This window comes from Schistocerca cancellata, chromosome 1 (genome assembly GCF_023864275.1).
Source record: "Schistocerca cancellata isolate TAMUIC-IGC-003103 chromosome 1, iqSchCanc2.1, whole genome shotgun sequence".
NCBI classification, from domain to species: domain Eukaryota; kingdom Metazoa; phylum Arthropoda; class Insecta; order Orthoptera; family Acrididae; genus Schistocerca; species Schistocerca cancellata.
In genome coordinates, this window is record NC_064626.1 from 1164473731 (window position 1) to 1164497238 (window position 23508).

The following is a 23508-nucleotide window of genomic DNA, read 5'->3' on the forward strand; positions in this document are numbered from 1 at the left end:
GCTGATAGCATTACTCTTAACATTGAGTGCCTGCATTACAGTATAAGTCAATAACATGTTAATTGTACCCCTGTGAAGCCCAAGTTGGAATATCAAAAATATTATAAAAAGAATAGAGCACTGTTACCCATAAAAATGACACACTGAGTTGCAGACAGGAACAATGAAAAGACTGTTATACATTGAGATTTTCACCAAAGCTACTATAGAAAAGAAAAGAAAAACCCAACATCCACACAAGCAAGCATACCTCATCCACACATGACCGCTATCTCATGCCAGAATGCAACAAAAGCAGCAAAGTGGAGTGGGGTGGGGAAGAGAGTGCAGGGTAAGGGTAGGGGGAGAAGAGCAATGCCTGGTGGAGTGTGCAGGGGCTAGACAGCAGCAGGAGAATGCTGGCGGGTACAATATCAGGAGGCAGTGGGAGAGGGGGATGAGTGAAAAAGGAGAGGAGCAGAGAAGAGGAGGAGGTGGGGGTGGGAGGGGGGAGCTGGTGTGCACATTGGCAGAGAGTGGTGCACAATGAGGGTGAGACGATGTGAACTGGGAGAAAGTGATAGGACAGGGGGCAGAAATTTTTGAGTGGAGGGTGTGGGGACAGTAGGTTACCATTGTTTGAGGCTGGGATAATTTTGAGAACGGAGAATGTGTTATACAGATAACTTTAATCTGTGGAGTTTAGAAGAGCTGGTGGCGGGAAGGAGGATCCAGATGGGGGGTTGTGAAGAAGCTGTTGAAATCAGGCATTTTATGTACAGCTGCAGGTTGTGAATGGTCCACTTTGTTCTTGACTACAGTCTGGTGATGGCCATTAATCCTGGTAGACTTCTAGTTGGTAGTCATACCAATATAAAAAGCTGTACAGTGATTGCAGCAGAGATGGTATATGACATGGCTGCTGTCTCACTGGTGACCTGCCCTACAGTGGGATAGGCTAAGTCTTTGAGAGGACTGGAATAGGAAGTGATGGGTGGGTGTATTGGACAGGTCTTGCACAGGGTTATGATCCTTGTGTCAAGGGATGGGGTTTGGAGTGGCATAGTGATGGACTAGGATGTTGTGAAGGTTGGGTGGGCAATGGAACACCACTTTGAGGGGTGAGAAATATCTTGGGTAAGATGTCCAAAAATTTCAGGGCATAATGATAGATAATGAAATCCCTGATGAAAGATGTGACTCAGTTTTTCCTGTCTGAGATGGAATTGGGCGATGAAGGGAATGCTTCTTTGTGGTTTGTTCTTGGGGTGGTGGGAAGATTGGGAGTGTATGGGTCTATGGCATGGGGAACATGTTTGCAGACTAGGTCTGGGGGATAGTGCCTGCTTCTGAATCCCTTTGTGGGACCTTCAGCATACTGGAGAAGGGCGTTCTTATCACTGTAGGCACACCAGCTCTCAGAAAGTCATGATGACTTTTCGTGACTGCAGGGAGCCACTGCTCATTGTCTTTCTAGAATGTGGTGCCACAGTTAACGACAGTGGTATATCGACACCATCAACTCCAAAACACCCAGGGAAGTTGGACAGCATCATTGTGTTGCAGAACAATGCCTGCCCACATATAGGTTTGACTGTAGTGCAGAAGTTTTGCTGAGAAGGCCTTACACATCCTCCATAAAGTCACAATCTCTCCATGTGTGATTCCCGTATTTTTGGAGCCCTGAAGAAAGACATTTGTGGCCATCGACTTAACTTTGTCCAAAGCGATGCGTGCCTGGGTACAATAATGGTTCCATAGGCAACCACAAACCTATGAAGGCAGTGACATTCTTATCTCACAATGAGGTAAATGTATTAACAGTTACGGTGAAATAATAAACAGTTTACTTACTTTTTTCTGTCTGTCTTGTTTTCATTTGGGAGCCTGTAATACTGTAGGCCAAAGTTTCAAAGTTCTGTCTTGAAAATGAGAAATAGATAGTTCTTTATTAAAATCACTTCCTGAAAAATGTATATCTATGCATAAACCATTACTTAAAGTGTGATGCTTATGAGATAAAAGAATGAACATATCTGGTAAATCATATTCTCGATGAAGATGTGTTCCCCAATGTCTGAAAATGACAGTTACACTTCCAATTTATAAGAAAGGTGAAAGGAAAATCCCAAGCATTTATAGACCCTTATCAGTAGTTTTCATTATATCAAAAGTCATAGAAAACAGTATACATAAGAAAATTTACATAAGAAAATTTACAGTTATTTTGAAAGCAATGAAGTACTGAGTAATAGCAAGTTTGGCTTTATATTTCAGCTATCAACCATAAAAGCACCAGAATGGCTACTCAATAACGTATATGAAGAATGAGAAAAAGAAACTCACTTGGGTGCAACCCAATTAGATTTAAGTAAAACCTTTGATTCTGTCACACATGACATAATAATGATAAAAAAGCTAGAACATTATGGTGTTGTAGATAAGCCACTACAACTATTTGAGTGATATTTAAGCAAATAAAATAAAATCTTAAGAAATTTGCTTTATTTTAAAGGCATTTAAACCAGATACGCAAAGTGTTAAGTTACTGGGATTGCATTTAGATCAGAAACTCACATGGGATAAGCATACGAATTGTCTGCGTGGCAAACTTGCTTGTACTCTTTCAAGCTGACAAATATTATTAGTAAAAACTTATTAATTTCTTAATAATTTGCTTTCTTTCAACCACAACTACGCTATAGGGTACTACATTGTGGTAACTCAGTGAGTTCAAATACCATCTTCAAATGGCAAAAGAAAGCAGTTAGTTGTATATTAGTCCTAGCAACAAGACAAAGCTGCACAAAACACTTTAAAGAACTCAAGATAATGACACTGCCTAGTAGGTGTATGCACAACTGTTTAATATATGCTAAAGAAAACATAAGCAATCTTTAAGATTCCAAGTCTATGCTTGTAATACCCAAAATAATAACCTAGATCTTCCGTACTCAAAACCAACATTTAACGCATAAGAGCCATAAATACCTATGTTTGAAAATCTGTAATGAACTCCCAAAGCAAGTGAGTGACCTACCAATGAATGGTTTTAAGCATACCATAGGAATGTTGTTCAAATGTATGCCATACTACTCAATTGATGACTTTTTAAATAGTGATACACAGGAGATAGACAGTAGGCAGCCGGTAATTACATCACGAAGTATGCCTATATGTGTGTGACCATAATGTATAAGCATTTACACTTTTTTGCATGGTACTTAAGTTAAAACATAATTATAAATGATACTCTCATGCAATATGTAATAATTATAATAATAATAATTCCCGTGGAGGCTCGGGAAAAGAATAGGCCTCCGGTATGTTCTGCCAGTCGTAAAAGGTGACAAAAAGAACAAACCACTAATAGGGCTAACCCCCCTTTTAGTGTGATTACTTGGTTCAGGACAGAACTAAAGAAGCCTCAGACAAGCGCCGTCATGGTCGGGGACGACGCTTGAACCCTATGCCCGCCCACAATGGTAACGACACTGCTAGCCAACTGGAAAATGATTTAAATCCAAATAGAGGTGTTCTGCAGGATATGCTTCCTACAACCACCCTAGAAGGAAAACAAAGACAGAGGATGAGATGGTCAGATGAAGTTAATCGACACCTCATGTTCTGTTATTACCAAGCAACAAACCTAGGAACCAACACAACTGGATACAGATCACAAGTATACACAACATTTATTACCAGATACCCAGAATTAAAATTTTTAACAGAACAACGACTAGCTGATCAGATCCGTGTAATAATCAAAAATAACAGGATACCCCAGTCAGAATTAGAAAACATCAAACAACAAGTACAAAAAATACTGGAACAAAATAATGTGCAATCAGAAGAAGAAGAAAATACAGTAATGGACTCAAACATCCCAGAGCAAACAAACCAAGACCAACACGCATCAATTAAACAATCAGAGGAAAACAAAATCTTAAGACAGCCACCAGAACAAGCACAAATAGAACACGAAGAGACACACGTGTTAGATATAGAAGAGAAATTTCAGCTGACATATATAGAATACAAAGACACAAATACAGACATTAGACCATTCTTGCATAGACCGCCAAATGACCCACAAGTTGAAACAACAATAAAAACTATCAACACAATCATACACAACAAAATAAATGAAAACACAGCTATGGAAGAGTTACAACTACTGGTTTATATAGGAGCACTCACTATACTAAATATACACACTAGGCAGAGATCAGAACAAACCAACACACAGAAGAAATCCACAAAACCAGCATGGCAACACAGGCTACAGATCAGAATAGAAAAACTGAAAAAGACATCGGACAGCTAACACAATTTATAAGAAATGAAATATCAGACAAAAAACGAAAAAGGTTAGGTAAAATCTCACAACAAGAAGTAATAGAGCAATTAGATGAAAAGAAGCAGAAATTACAAGCATTGGCCAAACGACTTAGAAGATACAAAAAAAGTGAAAATAGAAGGAAACAAAACCAAACATTCAACACAAACCAAAAGAGATTTTACCAAACAATAGATAACACACACATTAAAATAGACAATCCACCAAACATAACAGACATGGAACACTTCTGGAGCAACATATGGTCAAACCCGGTACAACATAACAGGCATGCACGGTGGATACAAGCAGAAACAGACTCATACAAGATGATACCACAAAATGCCTGAAGTGATAATTTTGCAACATGAAGTCACCCGAGCAATTAATTCTACACACAATTGGAAAGCCCCTGGAAATGATAAAATAGCAAATTACTGGCTAAAGAAGTTCACCTCAACACATTCACATGTAACTAAATTATTTAACAGTTACATTGCAGACCCATACACATTCCCTGATACACTTGCACATGGAATAACCTATCTGAAACCTAAAGATCAAGCAGACACAGCAAACCCAGCTAAATATCGCCCCATAACATGCCTACCAACAATCTGCAAAATATTAACTTCAGTCATTACACAGAAATTAATGACACATACAACACAGAACAAAATTATAAATGAAGAACAAAAAGGCTGCTGCAAAGGAGCACGAGGATGTAAAGAGCACCTGATAATAGATACAGAGGTGACATATCAAGCTAAAACTAAACAAAGGTCGCTACACTACGCATACATTGATTACCAAAAAGCCTTTGATAGTGTACCCCACTCATGGTTACTACAGATATTGGAAATATACAAAGTAGATCCTAAATTGATACAGTTTCCAAACATAGTAATGAAAAACTGGAAAACCACACTTAATATCCAAACAAATTCAGATAACATCACATCACAGCCAATACAGATTAAGTGTGGAATATACCAAGGAGACTCATTAAGTCCTTTCTGGTTCTGTCTTGCTCTGAACCCACTATCCAACATGCTAAATAATACAAATTATGGATATAATATTACTGGAACATACCCACACAAAATCACACATTTGCTATACATGGATGATCTAAAACTACTGGCAGCAACCAATCAACAACTCAACCAATTACTAAAGATAACAGAAGTATTCAGCAACGATATAAATATGGCTTTTGGAACAGACAAAGGTAAGAAAAATAGCATAGTCAAGGGAAAACACACTAAACAAGAAGATTACATATTGGATAACCACAGCGACTGCATAGAAGCAATGGAAAAAACAGATGCCTATAAATATCTAGGATACAGACAAAAAATAGGAATAGATAATACAAATATTAAAGAAGAAATAAAAGAAAAATATAGACAAAGACTAACAAAAATACTGAAAACAGAATTGACAGCAAGAAAAGAGACAAAAGCTATAAATACTTATGCTATACCAATATTTACCTACTCATTTGGAGTAGTGAAATGGAGTAACACAGACCTTGAATCACTCAATACACTTACACGTTCACAATGCCACAAATATAGAATACATCACATACATTCAGCAACAGAAAGATTCACATTAAGCAGAGAGGAAGGAGGAAGGGGATTCATCGACATAAAAAACCTACATTATGGACAGGTAGACAATTTAAGAAAATTCTTTCTAGAACGAGCAGAAACTAGCAAAATACACAAAGCAATCACTCATATAAATACATCGGCTACACCACTGCAATTTCATAACCACTTCTACAACCCTTTAGATCACATAACATCAACAGATACGAAGAAAGTAAATTGGAAAAAGAAAACACTACATGGCAAGCACCCGTATCATCTAACACAGCCACACATCGATCAAGACACATCCAACACATGGCTAAGAAAAGGCAATATATACAGTGAGACGGAAGGATTCATGATTGCAATACAGGATCAAACAATAAACACCAGATATTACAGCAAGCATTAAAGATCCCAGTACCACAACAGATAAATGCAGACTTTGCAAACAACAAATAGAAACAGTAGATCACATCACAAGTGGATGTACAATACTAGCAAATACAGAATACCCCAGAAGACATGACAATGTAGCAAAAATAATACATCAACAGCTTGCCTTACAACATAAACTTATAAAACAACACGCTTCCACATACAAGTATGCACCACAAAATGTACTGGAGAATGATTAATACAAATTATACTGGAACAGAACCATTATAACAGATAAAACAACACCACATAACAAACCTGACATCATACTCACCAATAAAAAGAAGAAATTAACACAACTAATCGAAATATCCATACCCAATACAACAAATATACAAAAGAAAACAGGAGAAAAAATTGAAAAATACATCCAACTGGCTGAGGAAGTCAAGGACATGTGGCATCAGGATAAAGTTGACATTATACCAATTATACTATCAACTACAGGAGTCATACCACACAATATTCACCAGTACATCAATGCAATACAGCTACATCCAAACTTATATATACAATTACAGAAATCCGTAATTATTGATACATGTTCAATTACCCGAAAGTTTCTAAATGCAATATAACATATACCGTACAGTTAAAAGGAAGTGACTCTTGATCGAGGTCCGCGTCACTTCCCATTTTTAACCGGACTTAACGCCTGAGAAAGTAAAGAAATAATAATAATAATATTATTATTATTATTATTATTATTATTATTATTATTGACTTTTTTTCCTCAGACTTAAGTCTGGTTAAAAATGGAACGTGACGCGGACCTCGGTCCAGCGTGACTTCCTTGTAACTGTATGGTATATGTTATATTGCATTTAGGAACTTTCGGGTAATTGAACATGTATCAATAATTACAGATTTTTGTAGTTGTATATATATGTTTGGATGTAGCTGTATTGCATTGATGTACTGGTGGATATTGTGAGGTATGACTCCTGTAGTTGATAGTATAATTGGGATAATGTCGACTTTATCCTGATGCCACATGTCCTTGACTTCCTCAGCCAGTTGGATGTATTTTTCAATTTTTTCTCCTGTTTTCTTCTGTATATTTGTTGTGTTGGGTATGGATATTTCAATTAGTTGTGTTAATTTCTTCTTTTTATTGGTGAGTATGATGTCAGGCTTGTTATGTGGTGTTGTTTTATCTGTTATAATCGTTCTGTTCCAGTATAATTTGTATTCATCATTCTCCAGTACATTTTGTGGTGTGTACTTGTATGTGGGGACGTGTTGTTTTATTAGTTTATGTTTTATGGCAAGTTGTTTATGTATTATTATTATTATTATTATTGCTACTGTTATAGTAACACAGTATGGTACCACTATGTATAGGGGAAATGATAATTAAGGAAAAGGTGGGTTTGGGAAGGATGATTAAGATATTGATTTGGGGTTGATCCATCATTCTTCATTTTCTTATATTAGTTCATGGTTGTTTTTTTTTTTGTGGAATTTATTTATTTATTTATTTATTTATTTTTCTGTGAACTTTTGGGTTTATGTGTCTGTATGTATGTGTTTTAGATGTCTGTATGCATGTGTTTTCTTGTGATGTTGTGTTTCTTGGCGTATGTGGATACGTGATTTTTGTTGTCTCTCAAGGCGAGTTTTGGTTTTTTGCGGAGGAGTTTGCACGTGGTAAGTTTAGTTTTTTATTTTTATGTTGTGCTGAATTTGTCTTTTTTCATGTATTTCTCTGTTGTATTATATTGTTCTGCATTAAGTATGAGTTTGTCAGCTGCAGTACGGAATACACATTTTACAGTTGCCACTCTTCTTCCCTTCACTATCTCTAGTATTACTATGATTTTTTTTGAGTTCATACTAGCACTACTGAAGGTGAAAAGACCGAAATGTGTAAAATTTATATCCCGTGCTTAAGTTGACCTATATAGGTCAACTGACGAATAGGAAACTGGTGCTAGCTAAGATGAAAAAGCGATACCTGTAATATTGGTATCATTTACCTATATAGGTCAACTGAAGAACAGGCTACAAACATTATGTTTGTTGGTATTTTTCGGCTTCGGCAGCACCAGTATCCTATTCTTCAGTTGATCTATAGCTCAGCTGAAGAATGGGGTACAAATTTTACTGTTGTCAGGTTTTTTGTCATCGCTAGTAAGACTGTGATAATTTTCAGTCGATACTATTAGTATTGAAGACAAAAAAAATTGTCCCATACTTGAGTTGACCTATATAATTGAAGTATTGTATACAAATTTTAGTGTCTCTCTCTTTTCTCGTGCTTCAGCTGAGGTACAGGATGTCACTTTGATTTCTTCATTTTCATTAGCATTGTTGTCCTATTCCTCAGTTGACCTATATAGGTTAATTGAAGTAATGGATACAAATATTATGTATGTAGGTCTTTTTGCCTTCGCTAGTAATAGTATCTACAGAAGAACAGAGTGCTAGTAGTAGCAGACACGAAAAAAGCAATGCCTGTAAAATTTGTACCCTGTAACTTAAATAGGATACTAACATTAATGAAAATGAAGAAATCGACGTATGTTAAATTTGTATCCCATCTGCAGTTAACCTGTACAGATCGACTGAAGTTCAGGATACACTCAGATGTATGTCAACTGAGGTATTCCATTCTAATGTTACTTCTGTCCTTTTTTTATTTATTTTTTACAGAAGTATCCCATTTTTCTGTTGAGCTGTAGAGGACAACTGAACAAAGGGATACTAGGACTCAAACAAGTGATATATTTAACATTATGTTCAAAATATTAATGGACGAGGTAGACGTCTACCATCTGTTTTCTCTCTCCTGCATTCCTTTGTTTGTGAAAACTCATTTCACCTGTTGAAGCTGTATAAATCTCTGGTAAATTTTGATGTCATTCGTCAAAGCCGACGGGTTGTATCCCGTTCTTCAGTAGTCCTGTTGTTTATTGATTGTATGTTATGTGGTAGTTTCCTGAATATCTTTTTTCCAAGGTGCAGAACTCTTATTTGGCAGAGCTTGGTTTTTGTATGGTGGATATTGAGATATATTTTTTGCCTTGTGTTGTGAGTGTGCACATCCTCATTTTTTAGAAGAGTGCAGTACTTTCAGTCACATGTTGCTGTATGTATACTACAGTTTCCTATACAGGGTGTTACAAAAAGATACGGCCAAACTTTCAGGAAACATTCCTCACACACAAATAAAGAAAAGATGTTATGTGGACACGTGTCCGGAAACGCTTAATTTCCATGTTAGAGCTCATTTTAGTTTCGTCCACCTACGCTCAATGGAGCACGTTATCATGATTTAATACGGGATACTCTACCAGTGCTGATAGAACATGTGCCTTTACAAGTACGACACAACATGTGGTTCATGCATGATGGAGCTCCTGCACATTTCAGTCAAAGTGTTCGTACGCTTCTCAACAACAGATTTGGTGACCGATGGAGTGGTAAAGGTGGACCAATTCCATGGCCTCCACGCTGTCCTGACCTCAACCCTCTTGATTTTCATTTATGGGGGCATTTGAAAGCTCTTGTCTACGCATCCCTGGTACCAAATGTAGAGACTCTTCGTGCTCGTATTGTGGATGGCTGTGATACAATACACCATTCTCCAGGGCTGCATCAGCACGTCAGGGATTCCGTGCGCGGAGGGTGGATGCGTGTATCCTCGCTAACGGTGAACATTTTGAACATTTCCTGTAACAAAGTGTTTGAAGTCACGCTGGTGCATTCTGTTGCTGTGTGTTTCCATTTCGTGATTAATGTCATTTGAAGAGAAGTAATAAAATGAGCTCTAACATGGAAAGTAAGCGTTTCCGGACACATGTCCACATAACATATTTTCTTTCTTTGTGTGTGAGGAATGTTTCCTGAAAGTTTGGTCGTACCTTTTTGTAACACCCTGTATATGAAGGCTTGGAAGTGGGAGGATTTGCAGTTTTGTGCAGAGTGGCTTATTTGATTTTCTGTGTTTGGCACCTTCTGTGATTCTTATGATTCTTTTTTGGATTCTAAATAGCTTGATGGTGTTTGGAGAAGCTCCCCAGAAAATGACTCCATATTTCAGGATTGATTGGACACGTGCATAGTACACACTTTATAGGCAGTCTTTGCTACAGCAGCTTTCAAGAAAGCTCATCACGTAGAAGGATGTATTCAATTTTTTGTTGAGATTGTCAATATGAGTTCCCACCTGAGATTATCCTGGATCCAGAGCCCAAAAAACTGTAAAGTCAACTCTATTTACAGCTTTGATTGACAGCTGGATATTGATAGTTTGTGGAACTTTTTCCTTGACATCATGGAAGTTGATTGCTACAGTTTTTCCTTCATTTCAGCCATTCTGCTGATCAATTGTCTTAGTTATGTTTTCTTGTAGTAAGTTTTGTGATTTTGTAGTAATGAGAAAGGTGGTAAGCATTTTGACAATGTATGTGTGTTTGTAGGTCATTATTTACATATGAGGCACAGCACTGGTTCCAATATTGATTCTTGGAAATACCATATTTCGTGTCTTGGTAATCTGAGTAATGGTTTGTGATTTTATTGCAATAAATGTGTTGTATTTTTACTGTTTGTTCCTGTCCACAAAGGTATAACTTGACCCAGTCATTAACTATGCCTCTGATGCCTAGTTGATTTAATTTCTGCAAGAGTGCTTCATGATCAATAATATCTGTTTCAATTTTGCAATTTTTAGACAAGAAGGGAAAGTCCCTGAGCTAGTGAACTATTGCATAAATATGCTAGTGGTTTTACAGTGAGTTCACTACATCTTTTTATTATGCTATCAGGTATACCAGCTATTCCTAAGGACTCTTTTGTTTTTAAGGTTTTTATGATGGGATCAATCCATACAAAGTGGTCCAATAAAAAAATAATTGGTTCTTGACCATCTCTGAAGAATTTCATATTTGCTGGGTGAATTCCCCATGTTTAGTATTCACAAATATTTTTTTTTAATTTATTTTTTATTATTTTGAAATGGCGGCCATATTTGTTCCAAGCTGCATGTGTATTTTCGTATTTGCAAGCATCTATATTTTTACAATTATTCAGTAGTGGATTGTCCTAAGCCTTTCAGATAAAATGCATTTAGTTCAACACACTCTGGGCCTACAAATTAACATCATTATCACTTAGCTGAATGTATTTTTAATAGCTAATAGTTATCAGCCACAAATTGAAAAACAAAACCTCAATTTTTGAACAGTAGTTTTCCAAAGAAAGATTAATTTCTCAGCTTTAATAATTTTTCTGTTATAGAGTATCAGTGGTGAGCAGCTTACACTTAAAAAATACACTATTTTAAAAAATGGGTTTTTTAATTTTTCCATTTTGTGGCCTGCAATATCTTTGTTGAGCGACCAGATAAAAATCTGAAAATTTCACAGTTAATAGACCTTTATGATATCAAACTTCAGTATAAATTTCAACTTTGAGATTCAGTTGCAAGTTATGGAAAAAGATTACAAACATAAGTCAAAAATACATTTTTTAACATTTGCAATATCTGGTAGGCTAATCAAATAAAGTATGCAAATTGCATAATGTAACACACCACATTACACTAGGTAATGATAATTTGTCCAAACTGTGCTGTGGTAATTGTTTCAGCAGGCTAACAATTGCATCTGCAAGCCTATACAAGTCTGAATGTTGTCTTCCCCCTTACACCAACAATTGTGTACTCACACTTATTTAGCCGAAGTTCTTGAAGTGTGCAGTTGAAAAATGCTGTCTCAATGTTTGTGTTATTATTAATGAAGCATGTCATAAAAGTGTGTATTCTGTTCACTTAGGATTAGTTCTTCCTTGACTAATTCTGTTTGCCAAGGTTTTGGGTATTGGTATTGTATGGAAAGTAATATACTGCCCGTTATCATCACTTAATCCTGTTTTTATGGTTCCAGCCTGGAAGTTGTTTTTTCTGCATTTATGAATATTTGGTCAATGGACAGCCATATTCATTGTAATTATGCTATTTCTGATGTGCAAACCACTGCAGAAATAATTAGTAAGATTATTAGTTAAAATAAAATGGTGTCCTGAAGATATAATAAAATTTCTGCAATCAGAGCAGAACAGTAATGTAAAATAATTGACAAATAACAAGTCACAATCAATCAGGGGTGTAAACAGGGCTGTGTTTTGAAATTTTTGTGATGCAGCTTTGTGTTAGGTGCATTGAGTTTTCACTCTGATATTCATGTTGAAATGCAGTGTACTGAGTCTTAATCAAACGCTTTTCACTCTTATCTACATCAGTGGATTGGACAACTTGTTCCTAGCGAGGGAAGATGATATGTTATCATGTCCTACAGTTAATCATGTAACTGTGTCATGTCACAGAATAAATGTGGTGCAGTGATTTTGTTTATTTTTTAAATTTCATTTAGATATGCCATTTGGACAAGTACCAGTTCTTGAAATAGATGGGAAGAGGATATATCAGTCCCTAGCAATAAGCCGTTATCTTGGTAAGCAGTTTGGACTGGTAGGTGACAATGACTGGGAAAATCTTCAGATTGACATGGTTGCTGACACAGCGATGGATTTGAAACTGAGTAAGTTTAGTATTATTGCTATGCTTGTCATTTCTATTGCGAAACATAACTAGTTTTTCCTTGTAAATTTAAATTGAATCTAGTCACATGTGCTGTCCCCATTCTTCACACAGCCACAGACCTGCACCCTACATTACAATCTTCATATTTATTTTTTCTTTGATCTCATTGTGTTTTTATCTCAATTTCAGTTAGTTTTCGCCTTTCACTATCAGCCTGCTCCTTCGGATTTCATCTTTTTTCCCCATACTACTTCTGTTTCATTCTTTTTGTGATTTTTTCCCAATGTATTTTGGTGTATTATGCCTAACATTTTTTGCACATATTTCTACATTATTTACATTTTTTGCACGTTTTTATCCTCTACCATGGATCCTTGGAGATATAAAAATGTAAAAGCTGGCATACTATGCTTACTTTCATTCCATAATGTCATATGGGATTATTTTTTTGGGGTAATTAATCATGCCAAGCTAAAGTTTCCTGGGTGCAAAAATGTGCATTTAAATACATGTACAGAAAAATTGAAGTAAGTCTAAAACACATTGTTTGTGACAAACCTGATCCTGCTCTGGATAGTTTAAAATGTATCTAAATGCAGGATTGTACTGCAAAATTTGGGATGGGTGGTCACCCTACCACCGACGTTCTCTGGCCAAGAAACAGCTGGACCACCAAGTTGCTGAGTGCACTGCCCAATGCAATGTTCTTCATTTTAAAGATTGCTTCACAGTCCGTGCCATCCAGATCCTTCCTACCAACACTAGCTTTTCTGAATTTTACATGTGAGAACTCTTCTGTGCAATATATCCTACATTCCTCCGGCCCTCCCATGTCCTTGACGAATGCCTTGCTGGCCAAAAGCTAACGTTCTGACAGTCTTTGTGTTGCGCCTTTCTGTGATTCAGCATCTCCACTGTATGATGGGTAGCAACTATCCTTTTCACTACACTGTTACATTCCATCTTGGATTTACCATTGTGTGTATGTATATGTTTCCTAATTCCAATGAAGACCTTTTCAGCCAAAAGCTAATTTGTTTGACAGTCTTTTTGTTCTAGCTATCTGTGACTCATCATCTATGCTATATGGTGAGTAGCAATCTATCCTTTACATAATATTGTCATTATTGCATCATCTATTTTCCAGTGTTAGAATTAAACAAAAATTTCCATTATTATTACCATAATTCGGTGTGAAGGTTTCTGCTTGTGTGTTTCAGGATATTTGCACTGTCAAATGAATTGCCAGTGGCCACTTTAAGCATTCTTATGTAGTCACTGAAAAGAATAGTCAACGTGTTTCTGTAATGTTCTTGTGTACATTGTGACGTTTATCATTTTCCCTGATGCTGCTGTGGTTCACCATAGTTAACACCAAGTGTAATGCCACGTTCTCTTTTTCTGGTTGAATGTACAGTATGTTAACACTGGATTGATGGTCGCTTATTATGTGCTGACCCTGCTAGTCTGCTCCAACTTGACTTCTTGCCCTGCTTGGTAACTCCTTTTTTCAAGTACGAATGCTTCACTGAAAGAGTGTGGTTTCTGCTATCTTTAGCTATGTAAATTATTTCCAACTGTGACTTTGGTTTAAGCACTATTATTTTCTTGCATAAACTTACACAATTGCATTTCACAACTATATGACAATAACTCTTAATCTGGGCCTTCATCCAGAATCAACCAGTCTCTCTTGTGTCATTACTACTTCTATTGACATTTTTGGAGTGGTCTGCTTGCATATTCTATGCAGCTCCTCCAAAGCACCTTCAACTGGTGGCAGCATGGAATAGCATGCTCCATCAGCAAGCAGAGATGTCTGCTCACCGTTCAGGCTGCACACATAGGTAGTGTTGTACCTCACTTGATTCTGAACAGCTTTTCCAGGGATAGTTACTCTTTCCCCCTTGTGCACAAGCTTGATGCAATGTGCACCCCTCAACTCTTTCTCCCATCACACTAAAAAATGCAGTTGGGCCATCCCTCCTTTGAGTCCACCCTAACTTGCCATAGGTTCTCCTCTGTGGGGTAACCTACTCTATAAACCTCCCTTCTCTCTCTCTCTCTCTCTCTCTCTCTCCCTCTCCTCACACAGTGCATCACATTGCATCACATCACATCACATCACATCACATAACTACCACTATGAGGTATCCTAAGTCTTTCATTGCTCTTCAACCTTCTTGCCACATCTCCTGGTGCCTCCCTGCCAGACCTTTTGACTTTATGCTTTGTTTTCTGTACATCTTTTTCATGTCATCCATTTGGTTTCAACATCTCCTTAGCTTCCCTACAGCACATTCCCTTCCCATCTCCCCACGTGTGTGACTGCATTCCCTAGCACTCCATCGTTAGCTTGCTATCTCTTTCTTTATCTCCTTAGGAAGGTCCCAAGTTGTAACACCGCTCCCCCCCCCCCTCCCCCCAACCCTTCAGCCCCATCTCTCCCCGAAAAACATGATTAAGCTAACATTCAAGATGATGAATGTGTTCATATCACTGTATGAACCCACCATAAATTATCTGAGTTGTACACAAAAGTTAGAAAACCTTATCCTATCATTCACGGAAATTACTTACCGTATTTACTCGAATCTAAGCCGCACTTTTTTTCCAGTTTTTGTAATCCAAAAAACCGCGGCTTAGATTCGAGTAAATACGGTATTAGTATTGGAAAATATAAGAAAGTAATAGACTTTATTTTTTTCTGTTATGTTGCTGCAATATATCATGCATCACAAAATTCACAACTAGCTATGCTCAGCTTGCTGTACTATTCCGTAAAGGTTATTCTGGCTGTTTGTAACGTTTTACCAGTTCCACATTATATAATCCTTTTTCCAATTGTGTAGTTGGTTGTACTGGAACAAAGCTTTCAGGTGTAGAATCTTTCTTACCATACATGATGTTCTATATTGATGGAAAAATTGGCTTGTCTCCTTTTTGATGTTTGGATTTAACTGGTGATCAAGAATCAATATCAATTTGACTATCTTAAATTCTGGAACATTTGTGTGACAGTTATGCTGCCGCACCCTTAGTTCCGTGTGTAAACAAAATTGTCACTTACCTGTAATTGTATTTCATGCATAGACGTTGCTTCCAATTTAGGCCACTTAAACATTTTTAGTTATGGTTCCCCAATAAATAGTTTGTCCATCACTTCCACAGGTGATAAGCTCATTGTCATGTGTAGTTCACTGATAATAATATGGAACTCAGGAATTAATTGTGCCCAAGAAGTATGTTTAGTAGGACAACAGATTCTACATAATCGTAAAAGCTTCATAATTCATTCAAAAGGGCTACTCTGCTGGTTGTATTTTGAGATAGATAAATGCTTAACTCTTTCTCATATCAAAAACCCTTTAAACACCTTGACTGAAAAACTGTGGATCATTATCTGTTAGTAATCTGTGTGATCTTCCTACACTTTTGAAATGTTTTTCTCAAAAACAGTGGTTCACTGTTTCTGTATTTGCATTTTTTATGGGATACCATTTTACATATTTCGACCAGCACTCAGGTAGTACAAAATTATGTTATTCCCCCTCTACTCATTGGAAGTTGACTGAAAAAGTCAACTGCAGTAAGGTTATGTAAACATTTGGTATTATAGCATACAACTTATAACTCACAACTTTATCATCTTTCATTTTCTGGCATATTTCACAGGATCTTAAACCTAGTACTACTTTTCTACTTAAACCCACAAAGTAATTGAATTTGACCATGTGCTTGAAGCACTTAAGTACTCCAAAGTGTTCATATCACTTGTGGATAAACTTAATAAGTTTTGTCTCCACAGTCATTATTATACATACTCTCTAGAAAGTCATATAGTTCTTACTCTCCAAAACAAAGCATCATCATGTATTATCAGTTCAGCTTGTTTCATGGTTAACCACTTGTCTTTAAAATATGGATCCTCAGGTATATCTTGCATTATTTTCACTGCCAAGTTTTCTACATTGTTTTTGGTATAACTTGAGGCTAAAAAATGTACATTTAATGTAGGCTTACGTATTTACCTGACAGAACATTTTTATACATACAAAATTATCTTTTGTATCACAAGAAGTGACAAATGCATATTTATGTGAAGAAATTTCAGATAATTGTGATATAATCTTTTACATTCTTGTCAGAAAACATTTTTTTATCTACGTCATAAATGCAGAATCAGGATTTGATTAAATAACTTTGTTCACGTGACCTTTTGATGCAACACCCACTTGCGCATAGGATGACTGCAAAGGTTTTTCATCATCATCATTTAAGACTGATTATGCCTTTCAGCATTCAGTCTGGAGCATAGCCCCCCTTATACAGTTCCTCCATGATCCCCCTATTCAGTGCTAACATTGGTGCCTCTTCTGATGTTAAACCTATTACTTCAAAATCATTCTTCACCGAATCCAGGTACCTTCTCCTTGGTCTGCCCCGACTCCTCCTACCCTCTACTGCTGAATCCATGAGTCTCTTGGGTAACCTTGCTTCTCCCATGCGTGTAACATGACCCCACCATCTAAGCCTGTTCGCCCTGACTGCTACATCTATAGAGTTCATTCCCAGTTTTTCTTTGACTTCCTCATTGTGGACAGCCTCCTGCCATTGTTCCCATCTACTAGTACCTGCAATCATCCTAGCTACTTTCATATCCGTAACCTCAACCTTGTTGATAAGGTAACCTGAATCCACCCAGCTTTCGCTCCCATACAACAAAGTTGGTCGAAAGATTGAACGATGCACAGATAACTTAGTTTTGGTTCTGACTTCCTTCTTGCAGAAGAGAGTAGATCGTAGCTGAGCGCTCACTGCATTAGCTTTGCTACACCTCGCTTCCAGTTCTTTCACTATGTTGCCATCCTGTGAGAATATGCATCCTAAGTACTTGAAACCGTCCACCTGTTCTAACTTTGTTCCTCCTATTTGGCACTCAATCCATTTATATTTCTTTCCCACTGACATTACTTTCATTTTGGAGATGCTAATCTTCATACCATAGTCATATTTCTGATCTAGCTCTGAAATATTACTTTGAAAACTTTCAATCGAATCTGCCATCACAACTAAGTCATCCGCACATGCAAGACTGCTTACCGTATTTACTCGAATCTAAGCCGCACTTTTTTTCCTGTTTTTGTAATCCAAAAAACCGCCTGCGGCTTAGAATCGAGTGCAAAGCAAAGCGGAACTTCTGAAAAATGTTAGTAGGTGCCGCCACAACTAACTTCTGCCGTCGAATATATGTAGCGCTACATAGGCATGCTTTGTAGACACAAAGATAAATACTGGCGCCAAAACCTCTGCGTCAATCTTTTAAAAAAAGGTGGAAGACGAGCTTTTTTTCTCCGTCCCGAGTTTCAACCATTTTCATACATTATCCAACGAAGTAAATACAAATTCCGTATTGTTCATCTTCAAATGTAGCAGAATTTCAATGTACTACGAAAATACGACTGGCAAGACTGAGATGTTTGTCAATATGGCCAATTCTACGTTCTGAATTTTTTCTTACCTGTGAGAAGAGATGGTTGCTAATAGGAACCTGATGAAATGTGAATCACATGCACTATTCTCTTCACCATAAGAATAATACGAATATAAACATTTTGCCATGTATTCTTTCGTGTTTGCTGCTATCTCATTTAAATCCTGTCTGCCTAATAAACTACGAAACTATAGAGCGAGACAACAGCAAACGCGGAAGAATATACGTATCGTGTCATGTTTATATTCGTATTATTTTTATGCCTAATAGTGATACAGTCAGAAATGAAGCACGGCAACTGACTAGATTTTTAAATCTAAGATGACTAATTTCTGTGCAGAATTTTATGTACTAAAGAAGCGGCCGCAAAGATTTTCAAACAGAGAAAAATTTTCGCCTAACTCTCGTTCAGAACATGTTCTATCATACGCAGTCTATTATTTGGTTCTTGTTGATCATTATCAAAGAAAGCAGCAGTGTAAGTAACAACAAATAGCAGTCTCTTGCCATTGTTTCGCTAATGAGACGATTCCTCTCTCTCTTTTTTTTTTAAATTGTAAGCGGCGGTAGCGCGCACAAAAGCAAGTCATGCCGCGAGCGGTGACAGGCCGTAAACACGCACTATCAGAATGCGACAAACAGTGCATGGCACAGTACAGTAATGCATTTTCAGCTTAGAGTGGCGTAAACACCTATAACGAAGAAAACGGCACTTATTAGATCAAAGCAAAATAAGCAAACGATTCAAACCAGACGAAGCACGTGAAAAAGGAAGGGTACCCGTATAAATACGGACGGAGCGCCTGACGCATAGCAATGGCTACCTGGTAAAGCTGAACTGCTAAGCTTACGACTCGAACCAAACTACTGTAGCTGTATCGTCATTCATTCGACCTAAATTGTGTCTCATATTACAATGGACCAACTTTGTTTCGATATGGAGGTGCGGCCTAAAACTTTTCTCTTCCCTTGAATTTCGAGTCTCAAATTTCAGGTGCGGCTTAGATTCGGGAAATTTTTTTTTCCCTTTATTTCGAGTCTCATTTTTCAGGTGCGGCTTAGATTCGAGTGCGGCTTAGATTCGAGTAAATACGGTATTTTGTGTTCACATATCTTAATCTCACCCAGCTAGTCTATTGTTTTCAACATATGATCCATAAATAATATGAACAACAGTGGAGACAGGTTGCAGCCTTGTCTTACCCCTGAAACTACTCTGAACCATGAACTCAATTTACCGTCAACTCTAACTGCTGCCTGACTATCCATGTAAAGACCTTTAATTGCTTGCAAAAGTTTGCCTCCTATTCCATAATCTCGTAGAACAGACAATAACTTCCTCCTAGGAACCCGGTCATATGCCTTTTCTAGATCTATAAAGCATAGATACAATTCCCTGTTCTACTCATAACACTTCTCCATTATTTGCCGTAAGCTAAAGATCTGGTCCTGACAACCTCTAAGAGGCCTAAACCCACACTGATTTTCATCCAATTGGTCCTCAACTAATACTCGCACTTTCCTTTCAACAATACCTGAGAAGATTTTACCCACAACGCTGATTAAAGAGATACCTCTGTAGTTGTTACAATCTTTTCTGTTTCCATGTTTAAAGATTGGTGTGATTACTGCTTTTGTCCAGTCTGATGGAACCTGTCCCGACTCCCAGGCCATTTCAATTATCCTGTGTAGCCATTTAAGGCCTGACATTCCACTGTATTTGATGAGTTCCGACTTAATTTCATCCACCCCAGCCGCTTTATTGCACTGCAATCTATTGACCATTTTTTCCACTTCCTCAAATGTGATCCTATTTCCATCATCTTTCCTATCCCATTCTACCTTGAAATCAGAAACATTACTGATCGTATTTTCACCTACATTGAGCAACTCTTCAAAATATTCCCTCCATCTGCCCAAGGCATCCACAGGATTCACCAGCAGTTTTCCTGACCTGTCCAAAATGCTTGTCATTTCCTTCTTACCTCCCTTTCGAAGACTGCTAATTACACTCCAGAATGGTTTTCCAGCAGCTTGACCCATAGTCTCCAACCTGTTTCCAAAGTCTTCCCAAGATTTCTTCTTGGATGCTGCAATTATCTGTTTGGCTTTGTTTCTTTCTTCAACATAACTTTCTCTGTCTACCTGGGTTCTGGTATGTAGCCATTTTTGATACGCCTTCCTTTTCCTTTTACAGGCTGCCTTGACTGTATCATTCCACCAAGCTGTTTGCTTCTTCCTACTTTTACACACTACTGTTCCAAGACATTCTTTAGCCACTTCTAGTACTGTGTCCCTGTACCTTGTCCATTCCTCTTCCAATGACTGTAATTGACTACATTCAACTAACTGGTACCTTTCTGAGATCGCTGTTATGTACTTGTGCCTGAAGTTTCTCCACTCTTATCCTCCTACATATGGACCTGACCTCCTGCACTTTCGGCCTCACAATCCCAATTTCACTGCAGATTAAATAATGATCAGTGTCGTCAAAGAATCCCCTGAATACACGTGTGTCCCTCACAGCCTTCCTGAATTCCTGATCTGTTATTATATAGTCAATGACAGATCTGGTTCCCCTGCCTTCCCAAGTATACCGGTGAATGTTCTTATGTTTAAAAAAGGAGTTTGTGATCACTAAGCCCATACTGGCACAGAAATCCAAGAGTTGTTTCCCGTTCCTGTTGGCCTCCATATCCTCTCCAATTTTACCCATAACCTTTACATACCCTTCTGTTCGATTTCCAATCCGGGAATTAAAATCACCCATGAGCAGAACACTGTCCTTGTCCTTTACTCTAACAACTACATCACTGAGTGCCTCATAAAAACTATCCATCTTATCTTGATCTGTCCCTTCACAATGCGAATATACTGACACAACCCTAATTTTCTTGCTAGACACTGTCAAATCTATCCACATCAGTCGTTCGTTTACATACCTTATTGCAACTATGCTGGGTTCCATTTCTTTCCTGATGTAAAGCCCTACACCCCATTGTGCTATTCCTGCTTTGACTCCTGACAGGTAGACCTTGTATTCTCCCACTTCCTCTTCTTTCTCACCCCTTACCCGAATGTCACTAACAGCTAAAACGTCCAGCCCCATCTTACTTGTAGCCCCTGCCAGCTCTACCTTCTTCCCAGAGTAGCATTTGTTTGCCACGTCGTATCTTAGGAGTCCCTGGTTTGTCAGAGGTGGGACTCCGTCACCTCTAAAGGTCTGAGGCATTTTGGTTTGATTGTTGCCAGCATTGTATTTAAAGTGCCAGGGAAGCAGGTTGCTAGCCTTAGTTGCCCCGAGTCCCATTGGGTTTTACCCCTAATGGCTGAGGGACTAACCGGTGGATTTGATAGTCTTTGCCGTATGAGCACAAAGGTGACCACGACTCAGAATATGTCTGAGATGCCCAGCCTTATTCCAAAGTAACTGGTATCCCGACTGTCGGGACCACTTACTTGGCCACTCATACGTTGCCCGTGGTTCATGAACTAGGACATGACTACAGGAACCCACACCAGCGTCTTAAATAATTATAAAAGATTTCACCTGTGGCTGGGGTGTGGTTTTCAGCTTTTGTGTTGCTGCAGACAAATGTACAAAGCCTCATATGATGTAAATCAGGTCGTGCTTCAAATCCTTTTTTTTTTTTTATGTCACTTGTACATCTTAAATGCAAGCTGCATCAGTGGCTTCGAAAGTGTCTATGACCTAAGTGTGAAAAAAATCGGGGGCAGTAACTAAAGGCTTTGCAATAGAATGAAGTGAATGGATTTGTGTGAATTTACGATCTCTTACAAACCTAACTTCATCAAAATTATCATATTAAAAGATAGCTGCATTTATCAAGGTATCAATCAAGTTAAAATAAATTGTGGCGACAAGCTAAATTTGGCAGTATATCTCTAAAAGCAGCAACACGGGCAGGTGCTTTCAAGAATACAGGGAAACAAAAGTCAGCATATGATTTAATTAATGCTGTTGGGCTTACCAAACCTTTGTATTTTAGGTGCTTATTTATCTTCTTTGTGGAGGATACCAGTGTGTTCACATTGCCTCATACTAGATATGCTGTTTCAGTTGCATGATGCAGCACATGGGCTAAACATGTACTGTGCTTTAGGTTACGATAAAATATTTTAATTGCATTTCTGGCCTTTGTTATACACAGGGCACAATTACATAACAAGAAGACCTTTTTGCATTTGAAATTATTTGCCAACATTATTCCTAAGAAACAACAAAAATGTCCTGCTACATTTTAAAAACACAATGTTCAGTCTGTGAGCGTTTTAGCAAATCCAGTCCCCTTGGTTTGCCGGTAGAAGGAAACTAGCATCCAGATTATCAAAAGGTGAGGAGTGGTGTTGGAAGAATAAGTTCCCATCGCTTAGTACAACACTGACAACACACATTTCATGCCAATCATCTGCTTCATTAGAAATGTTGCTGGTCGCTGTGAACCCTGAAGTAACATGGAAGCACTTAATAAAGCAGCTCTTGATTAGTCTGGTATTTAATTGACAAAACAATTAATATGGATATCAGGATGAGTTATAAAATTAATTTTTATGTTTGTTTAAGAAAATCATTCAAATTGCCCTCTTTCAAGAATTTTTAAAAGATAAAATCACTGCATTTTTAAATGTGTGCAAGTGGAATCTGACTTTAATATTGCTTTTCACATACTTGTGCATATATTTGAAATAAAATCTTTTAAAAGGTGGTAAGATCTGGGATATTTTGTTTTATGTATTGTTCTGAAAGTAATGGGCATGCAGGATTCAAAGCATCACATAAATCCACAAAAACTAGATCTTGCATTTGCACTAATAAAATGATTGCACACTTTATACTTTTATGTATTTTTGTAGTTTCACCTTTGCTGTATGACTGCAGAAGTTACATGCTGATGTACTTGAAACTTATTTCAGCATTGATCTGCAAATGAAATATAGGCTGTATGAATGCACAGAAGAGAGCAGTTGCGTGGAGGGAAGTATCTCACAATGGTGGCAGCTTACTTTTCATGCCATACACATAAATTCGTGCCACACACTGTAGATATCAAGGATTGGCAGCAGTGTGAGAAAGCATGAAATATGTTGACTT

The 23508-nt window shown here is 37.6% G+C and overlaps 1 protein-coding gene across 2 annotated transcripts in view; it reads left to right on the forward strand.

The window, feature by feature from the left end:
• Positions 1–23508, forward strand: part of LOC126093730 (glutathione S-transferase-like) — a 69091-nt gene that overhangs the window by 33808 nt on the left and 11775 nt on the right. For both annotated transcript variants that reach the window (XM_049908742.1, XM_049908743.1), the window contains exon 3: positions 12732–12899. In XM_049908742.1, coding sequence (XP_049764699.1) covers positions 12732–12899 — 168 coding nt within the window. The remainder of the gene's footprint in view (positions 1–12731; positions 12900–23508) is intronic.